The sequence below is a fragment of the Diospyros lotus genome, chromosome 14 (assembly GCF_014633365.1).
Source record: "Diospyros lotus cultivar Yz01 chromosome 14, ASM1463336v1, whole genome shotgun sequence".
Taxonomy (NCBI): domain Eukaryota; kingdom Viridiplantae; phylum Streptophyta; class Magnoliopsida; order Ericales; family Ebenaceae; genus Diospyros; species Diospyros lotus.
The window spans coordinates 3,564,573-3,574,477 of NC_068351.1; the positions used below are offsets into that span (position 1 = coordinate 3,564,573).

The following is a 9,905-nucleotide window of genomic DNA, read 5'->3' on the forward strand; positions in this document are numbered from 1 at the left end:
CTCCCAACACTTAGGGTCATGTGCAACTTACCCCATGTGCTTTCGATTGCATCAAAAAACTCTCTTGTACTTTTAAAATGTTGTAATCAGTCACAATTTATTATTATTTTACATAATTTTATGCAATCTATTGGTTGATTAATGAAAAATTTTGTATTTTTTTGATATATTAAAATTATATACGTAGAATTATGTATTTTGTATGTAGATCATTGTACAAAATTATGTAAAATAATAACAAATTGTGACTGATTGTAACATTTTAAAAGTGTAAGGGGGGTTTTTTGATACAATCGAAAGCACAAGGAGATAAGTTGCACATGACCCTAAGTGTAAGGGAGTTTCATATAATTTACCCTTAATAAAATTGTTAAAAATAAGATATAATAAATATATATTGTTCAAAATAAAGTATATTTATTATTGTTTAACTATTGTTCTTGTTGTTACTCGAATACAACAATAAATTTATTTGTCGGGAATTGTCTTCAAATTGTCAAAACTCTATAAGAAATAAAATGATTAAAGAGCGCAAAGTATTTCTCGTACAATACTTCAATATTTAAGTTGGTCTTACTTTCAAAAGAGATAACAAAGTTCTCTTTTTGTGGAAAGTGATTTGCTTTTAAAAAATGAGGATTCTCTTATTTATAAAAGAGTTTGAGGGTTGATGATAAATATTATTGATATTTCAAGATCGACAATAAGTAGGATTTTTAACAAATAAGTTCTTTCCTCTATGAGAGATCTTTGGAGGGATTTTCAAACCTAAACCCACTTAACAAGACTATAATTAGGACATAACTAGCTCTTGAGTCGAAATTAAACTTAGCAAAACTTAGTTTGACTCGATTTAATTGTAACCTAAGTTTTGCCTAAAACAATTAAAATGCAAATTGTAAATGTTAAATGTCACAAAAAAAAACCTTCATTTAATTTTTTTTTATTTTTTACACGTGAACCATTCCTTTAATAATAACAATATAAAAAGGTTATTTTCCAAACATTTTAGTGTCGGGACCAATTTAAGATACTCCTGTTTAATTACAAAAATATTTTTTTAATATTCAAACTCTAATTTTTTTATTAAATCAATTAATAATTCTGATTAAAACACAAAAAAAGTTTAATTTCTTAATTCATCAATTTTGTACTATAATTTCAAAACATTAAAAAGATGTTCCTATAATTTCGTGGCACTCTCTTCTCATTGCACCGCAACCCTTTGAGTGGTATTGGTACCCTCAGAGTATTGGAGGGTACCCTACACAAGATTTGGTTCAAGTATGTGCCTAACAAAAAAGGGGACAAAAAGAAGAGCAAAATAAATAGAAACGCGTTAAGATCTTCTTCCTTCACCTACCATCCTGCTTTATTAAATCTTAATGATAGGTAGCCCACTGGCTGTCGGTGCATCTCCCTCCATGCCCTTCCCCTTTAACACCACTAGTCCCCATTCGTACGGATTAATAAATATTTCACATTCTTTATAAACGAGTGCCCGTCACTCTTTGTACGACTAACTATTATTCAGCTCTTTTAAATGACTCGTTCGATGGGATAAATGGGGAAACTTGTTAACCAAATTGTAAGTTAGAAAAAATTGTTTTAAGGGCTCGTAGATATTAAAAGATTAATTGAACAGTTTTGAAATTTCTTTCGAATCAAATGAATTATACAAAATTATTATAAAGTTTGCTCGATGCGAGTAAAATCAAAAGGAGATGTGGGTCCCAGTATCGTACTTGAAATTTTGGGGTCTTAAAACAATGAGTCACCAACAATAGCGAGCGATAGAGTAAGAGGCAAAAGCAAGCCACAGACCATGAGGGGGAGCGACGGAGGAAGAGCCAACAAGGGTGAGAAATTGCAACGGAGCAAAAAAGAGACAATGAGAGTGAAAATGTGAGGGCAAATGGCAATGAAGCAACGTGAGAAGAGAGAGATAGCAAGTGACAGAGCAACTAGAGACGAGAGCGAAAGCGACGAAGAGAATAATGAAGTGAGAGAGGTAGGGCAACGAACGAATTAGCGAAAGTGAGAAAGGAGCTTTGTAGAAAGGAAAGGGGTGGGCGACTAGGCCCGTGCAATAGACAATGGGCCCTTACAAAGAGGGAGGTATTTATGGGTCTCCAAATAATTAAATTTCATAGGCAGTAAGACAACTGTCTCATGGACCTCATAAAATATTTGCCCTTGGTGGGTCCCATCCCCCATACACCTATGCATGTCTTCAAACTCGACGCAAGCAACATAATAAATCTAATGGATTATAATACAAAATTAAAAGTAATTTTTACACAATCCAATTATTTTTAAGTAAATTTACATAAATATACCTATTGATATAATAAGAGTCAAAACAAGAGGGGTATTTGCATAAAGATGGCCATCAATATCATAATCCTTTTGTGTAATAGAATAATTGTCATTTCTGAGCACTTCCAAGTTTGAAATATACGATCAGATTCTCCAATTATTTTTCAATTTTCGGGGTATAATTTTTCATTTTTTTATTATTTTTATTTCCATTGGCGATTAATGATTGAAGTTCATTGCTAAAGATGACACAGACAACTGACCCGGCCTTCTTGTACAAACCCTGTCCTTGTCCTCGTCATCAATTTGATTGTCCTGTTTGGTAATTCTGTAACGGTTTTCATTAATTTGGAATATTAATTTTGTTAACTAAAATGAGAATCTTGTTGTCATAAGCACATCATAGGCTATATAAGATACATAAATAATAAGAATACTCCTCATTTCATTGCGCTCATCATATTAGGTGCGGACATTTTAAACATTGTTACATCATTGTGTACGTACATAATGATGTACCAATAATATTTTTCATCTTATAAATGTTCTACTAAACAAAAATATCTCGTAAAATGCTAAGTCGAACCAATAAAGAGACTTTTGATGTCTTCTATTAATATTTTTATTAACGATCGACTTCGTATAATTCAGATAAAAGATTTTATCAAGATTTATAAAAAAGGGTTTCGTTACTAAAGTTAGACTAAGTTAAGGTGAGAGCAATAAAATGATATAGGGAAGAATAAAAATGAGGAAGGATATTTAAATCAAAATTAAATTACAAATTATAAAGTAAATAGGTATAGTCATATTACACTCATTACCAAATCTAAACCCAGATTAGTGTGTTAATATTTAAACCATTGCACTAAGTGAATATAAAAAGAAAAGATTAATACAGTGCCAAATTTACATTTTTGTCTGGTCACTCGAATTTTTTATTGTTTCGATTATACTTTTAAACATAATTTTTAAGTCAATTTAATCTATATACGTTGACATTTTTTTCCTGTAGCAATTTAAATTTTTTGTTATTTTAATTACACACTTAAACTTATATTTTTAAATTAATTTAACTCATATATTTTCGTGTGTAAATAAAAAAAATAAAATAAATGACAACATATACGTCATACTCTATTCATATGGTTAAATTGACTCGAAAATGTAGGTCAGATGTAATCAAAATAATAAAAAATTTGAGTTATCACACGAGAAAAATGTCAAAGTATAGGAGTTAAATTAACTCAAAAATATAAATTTAGATATGTAATTAAAATAATTAAAATTTTAAATAATCAAAAAAAAAAAAAAAAACATATAGGAAAGTATAAGTTTGGCCATTAAAATAGTGAATCTGTCGGCAGGAGGTGGGCCATATCCACAGGGTGAAACAGTTAAAACTCGTCAATAAATTATGCATATTTTTGGTATAGAAAGCAGCCTGGTTGGTGCTCAAAATTGTGGGTTTTTCTAAAAAAAATTCATTTTTAACAGATTGGCTGTCTGAAGCACCACAGGTCAAAGGCAGCAAAATTCAATGCCTGTACTGCCCAACAGCATTGATGAATACACATATAAACACACACACATGTTTACACCCATTGGTGTCAGTTTTTTCATGTCCAAAATCAGGAGGCCAAATATTTACCACTCCCATCTCATCTTCTACTTAATTCTTGATGATGGCCCTCACTTTTATAGTAGCATAAATTTAAGATTGAGGATTAAATTAGAGGAGGTTTGAAGTGTTAGTTTGTGTGAAAGTATAGTTTAAGATTAATCAATTAAGTATCAAAGTGGGTCTCTTACAGGGTCGTGTGAGTACTTAGATTTGATCTTTTGGGTGGACTAAGTCTGTTAATTATGGGTATAACTCGTTTAGATATTAAAGTTTAAATCGTCCACGTAATTATATCTTATTTTTATTGATCTTTCAATCTACTTAGATAAAAGTGTGATATTTTAGAATGTAATTATGTTGATTATTATATATTTATTATATTATTCTCAAATATAATAATTGACTTAAACAGTAAAAATTTATTAAAAGACCAAATCCCATCCCCTTTACTTGTAAAAGGAGTGGGCTTGAGGATCACTTGGACCACCTCGGATTGACAAAAAATCTGAAGAGAGCACTACTATATTATGGATTAAGGGGTGATTGGCCTTAAAACCCACATTAATTCCATTCTATTCGGTGTTCATTTTCATAACGATTATCGTTTACAAAATCAACAGTACTTTTTTGCTGAACAAATAAATTTACAAATTTGAAATTTTTCTCGAGCACTTTTAATTACTTATGTCACTTGAACTATAGTTTATATTCCCGAGGGTCCCATTTGGCCATCATATTCATACATACGACTCCACAGTAGTGATACTGAAGAGCTCATTACTCAGATCTTGACTGAAAGAAAGCAAAATCTGGGCCGGGCCAGATTGGAGGTGAAGAAAAGAACTGATTAGGAGGGGTAACTTGGAAGTAGCCTTCAATGGGGACACACATAGTACCCAGCTGAGGAGGCCCTGTGGCCAAGATCCAAGCTGCCCCTTCCAATCACAGAAGCTAGCTAAGGGCATGTTTATTTGCTGGGGACTGGATTGATGGCCCTTCCATTTTCTCGCATCTGGCCGTGCAATGAGGCTGTGGAATCATAGTTTCGATCAAACTACTGTCATATATATGCTTTTCCCTTGTGTTTGTGGGACAACAACTCTCTCTCAATCTTATTTATGCGATGCCACAACACCACCTTTTCTTCTTCTGTGCGTTAGAATATTTCTGTTTTTACAGACTCAATCTCGAGTTTAACATGAAGTATTGTATGGAGACGAAAAGTAAACCCATTCTTACAAAATAAATACAACGATGGCCCATAAGAATGAAATATGAGATGGGATATGGTACGTATTTGAATTTTCTCTTCAAACTTTTCTCTCCATCCAACCAAGGCTTACAAGTGTTTTCCCATCAATTATATATGTCTTAAACCCTAGATCCTGTTCATATTTGCTGTCCGCTATACATATATACACACACAGACATCCATCACTTTGTTAGGATAGGATAGAAAACACCACAAAAATTATGGAACCCTAAGAAATTAATAAAAAAATTTAGAATTCAAATACTGATTCATTTTTATTTTATTTTATTTTTTTGGATGGGACTCCTCTAAAACTTTTTATTTATATCAACTGTACTGCCATTCCCTTTCCCTGCTTCCATCCCTGTCTCTGTCTGTCTCTCCCACTCCAATGGCTCTCTTCTGCTTCTTCTTCCTCTCACTTCTTCTCATTTCCATGGCCCCTTCAAGCAATGCTGGCTACTGGCCACCCTCTCCTGGCTACTACCCAAGCTCCAAGTTCAGGTCCATGGCCTTCTACAAGGGCTTCAGAAACCTTTGGGGTCCCCAGCACCAAAGCCTCCACAACAATGCCTTGTCAATTTGGCTTGACTCCACCTCTGGTACAGTACCCTTCCCCTCTCTATAAATGAATCGGCCTGACGGTAAGAGACTATATAGTCGTCTTCCTTTCGAGGCGAGCCCACCTACCTATAGATTAAGTTTCTGTGTGCTTATTTGTGTTAGGGAGCGGATTTAAGTCGGTGCGCCCCTTCCGGTCGGGGTACTTCGGGGCTTCCATCAAACTCCAGCCTGGTTACACTGCCGGAGTAATCACAGCTTTCTATGTGAGAAGATGAACTCTCTCTCTCTCTATATATATATATACATGTACATAGATTTAAAGTGTAATGATTTGTTGATGAAAAGTTGATGGATTTTCTTGGCAGCTTTCAAACAGTGAGGCTCATCCAGGGTACCACGACGAGGTGGACATTGAATTCCTGGGGACGACGTTCGGGAAGCCCTACACACTGCAGACGAATGTTTACATCAGAGGAAGCGGCGATGGCAGAATCATTGGGAGAGAGATGAAGTTCCATCTCTGGTTTGATCCCACCAGAGACTTCCATCACTATGCCATCCTCTGGAGCCCCAAGGAGCTCATGTAAGTTGCACCAAATACTCGGGTCTAGTATAGGGTCGTAAGTAGCAGCAGATTTCAAAGAATGAATGAATGAATAATTAGCATCAATGAATCAAAATACCAAAATCAAATTGAGAAATTGAACTTGTTTTCCAGATTCCTTGTGGATGATATTCCAATAAGGAGGTACCCAAGGAAGAGCGCAGCATCGTTTCCACTGAGGCCAATGTGGGTCTATGGATCAATCTGGGATGCCTCCTCTTGGGCCACAGAGGATGGCAAATACAAGGCTGATTACAGGTACCAGCCCTTTGTCGGAACGTACACCAACTTCAAGGCAACCGGTTGCTCCGCCTACGCTCCGCGGTGGTGCCGCACCGTCTCCGCCTCGCCCTACCGGTGGGGCGGCCTAACCCGGCGGCAGCACATGGCCATGAGATGGGTCCACAGCCACTCATTGGTGTACAACTACTGTAGGGACCCCAAAAGAGACCATTCACTAACACCAGAATGTTATAGATGAGCATTCATCAGTGTAGGGCTCTCCTAATTAAACACACTACTTTGGGTTGGGTTGGGTTGGGTTGGGTTGAGATGAGTCCAATTGGCTATGGGATATATAGTTGTTGAAGCATCCTACAGGGAAAGTTAATCAACTTTTTGTGGGTTTGATGTTATAATGTGGTTTTTTGTTTGTCAACATGTGTGAAGACTGAACAAGAAGAAAAGCCATATGGCCCATAAGTCATGGGGCCATGGGGCTTCAGTGAGTGAGTGCATTATTCACTTTGTCATTATTTCTAAATAAAGCAAAGAAGTTTGCCTTATTTTTATTATGTGCTGTGTTGTGTGAGTGTAGTGTTGGGTGCCATATATATGAATTGATGGGTTGTTTCTCAAATGTTCTCACCCCCACTTCCATGTCAGAGAAAAGAAAAGAAATTGCAATGGAAGGTAACTGACATGTGATCAGATCAGGTGGGTAAATTCAATGGTGAATTTTATAACCATACTCAAGGATATGGTTACTTGTCTTTTTTTTTTATTATTATATTTTATAGAGATAATTGAGATCCCATCTCTATGCTATTAATAGATATGATTTCACCAGTAATATTAAATATTTTGGCACCATGTCTTGGGACGTCATACGTCATAATCACATTCTAAATAAGGTCTTTAACAAAAATTACGCTCGAACTATTATTATATAGATTATAAAAATTTAATTTTTGTTGCTTTTAAATAAGGAGTTACAACTCTTATATTCATTACTATGCTCCTCTTTTGCTTATTCATCTACAACCAAATATTATTTTTGTTATTAGAATTTACTTAAAAAATTAAAACCCTAACTTTACAAGAAATCGATGAGTGTTACGTTAGACCTTAATTTTCGAACAAGATCAATATTATTTTTTTCTTTTTACATGGTATCATATTATTTTATTTTTGCACTTGACTCAAAGTATCCTTTAAATGTCAAAAACCCTAAATTCAATAAATAAAAAAAATCGCAACTACTAAATTATTTTACTATTATAAAAAATATAAAAACTAATATATTGGAAATTCATTAGAGATGTGATTCAGGTTGGTGAGACATCCAATCTCAACAGGACAGGTTGCAGGCATTCCAATTTCCAAGAAGTTAAATTGAGCACACTTTCTCTTTAATTTTCCTCCTCCTGCCCATCCTGTGTCTTCCAATTTGACACCTTGTTATATGCACAAAAAGCAAAGCAAAGCTAAGCCACCTGTTGTTGCCTTGAAGATTGTAATCTTAGGGAGGAGCCATGGGCCATCAACAAGGAAAATAAGATGGAAAAACCCCAGCACTCTCCATAAAATATCAATGAGTTTCCCTTTTGTGTCCTCATAAATAGAAAAATGGCATTGGAGGAAGGAAAAAAAATTACTCTTTTAGCCAAAAAAAAATAGTTAGATTTTATATAAAAAGAGTAGTACAACATGATATAAGTTATAATGACAAAAATATCTTAATATATAAAAAAAATTATTTAAAAAATTAATAATAATAGAAGTCATGACTGGCGACTATGTCATCAATTATATGACGTCTCATAATACCTCATTCAATAAAGATGCGACACATGACTAATAATATAACTCTTAATATTATTATAAAAAAATAAATAAATAAAGAGTCATAATTATACATCATCTTTCATTTTCTTTGTAGAAATAGATTTGTTTTATCATGTTTTTGTTTCAAAACGAAAACAAAGGTTTTGAAAATGATTCCAAAGGGGAACCATTCCTAATAATTTGAATAAAAATATATTATTATCATTATTATTGTTATTAAGATTTTGAGTGATTGGAGAGCAAGAAAAGAAAGGAGAGAAAAGTTATAAGAAAGAAACATGGCATGGCATGGCATGACATTTCAAGAAACACACATAGATATTAGAATAGATAGAATGGAATGGCCCCCTGATCAGGCTGAGTGTAATTTCAAGGGCCAAGGGGCCGGACAGGTCTTCTTCTCTTGAAAGCAAGTAGAGATTGAGATGGTGCAGCCTTATGCCATTCAATAATGAAGCAAATTCATTAACAAATAATTATATGTGTCTTTATAAATAGGGTTGGTATATATTGGGCTATTGGTGGGGGATCTTTTCAGCTTTAAATCAGATGAAACAGATGGACTACTGTCTGTCTCCAAAAACAATTACAAAAAGGATTATTGCATAACTCTAAATACTCTTTTGTGATCTCTCTCTCTCTCTCTCTCTCTCTCTCCCTTTGTGAGGATTTGACATTGAGATGCTTGGAATCACTTCTCTTTTGGATTCCTTTCCATTCAATGTATTTCCACCATTTCCATTCCCATTCCTAATCTCATTCATCAATTGCCGTTTAATTTTTAAATTATCTTATGATAAATTACAATATATATAGAGCAAGACACACACGCAAGAGAGACAAAGAAATGTGTATTTCGTATTATATAAGTGTAAGTTTAAAAAGTTTTAAACAAACGTTCATTTAATAGAGATTAGCAATTGTAATATAGTTATTGGACTTTGAAGTTGTTGTTGTTTGAATATAATAATAAATTCAGTTAACTGAAAATATCGTCGTCAAATCACCTAAATCTCTAAAAATAAGAAAACAATTAGAGAACATGAGAAGGTTTACGTGCAAACATTTTGATACTTAAGTCAGACACTAAAATAATAAAGACTGTATTGAAACTAGTATTAGAGACGTTGTACTTTTTAAAAAATGAGTGTCTACTTATTTATAGATAAATATATAGTGATCTAAAGTGTAATAGAATTAGAATTCTAGTAAATAATGTTTATCTTGATTAATTCTAGATAAGACTAAAATTATTATGGATGACGTTTATTCTAATATTTTAATATTATTTCAGAATTAAATTTTTTTATGTATAATTAATTATCTTCTGGGAGAAATTTTTGGATGTCGAAATTATCTTATAGTTTGAGTGTTTGTGTGAGGCCCATCATATATGGAAAATTTATGCATTTTAGTTCAAAATATTATTTTGGACTCTTAGCTTTTAATGAGTATTTGCTTATGACACAATAGAA

At 33.5% G+C, this 9,905-nt stretch overlaps 1 protein-coding gene across 1 annotated transcript; it reads left to right on the forward strand.

Annotated features, from left to right (window-relative positions):
• Positions 1-5,461: 5,461 nt before the first annotated feature.
• On the forward strand, positions 5,462-7,090 carry LOC127790547 (probable xyloglucan endotransglucosylase/hydrolase protein 32). The gene is made up of 4 exons (XM_052320107.1): positions 5,462-5,797; positions 5,922-6,022; positions 6,125-6,342; positions 6,478-7,090. The coding sequence occupies exons 1-4, from the start codon at positions 5,587-5,589 to the stop codon at positions 6,842-6,844; spliced, it is 897 nt and encodes a 298-aa protein (XP_052176067.1). The 5' UTR covers positions 5,462-5,586; the 3' UTR covers positions 6,845-7,090.
• Positions 7,091-9,905: the final 2,815 nt, after the last annotated feature.

What these genes read in the sequence shown, in the direction of transcription:
- LOC127790547 (XM_052320107.1), top strand. Translation starts at nt 5,587, where the DNA reads ATGGCTCTCTTCTGCTTCTTCTTCCTCTCACTTCTTCTCATTTCCATG. An exon ending in GAGTAATCACAGCTTTCTAT is followed by an intron (nt 6,023 to 6,124) that starts GTGAGAAGATGA and finishes TTTTCTTGGCAG; the next exon opens with CTTTCAAACAGTGAGGCTCA. An exon ending in TGGAGCCCCAAGGAGCTCAT is followed by an intron (nt 6,343 to 6,477) that starts GTAAGTTGCACC and finishes CTTGTTTTCCAG; the next exon opens with ATTCCTTGTGGATGATATTC.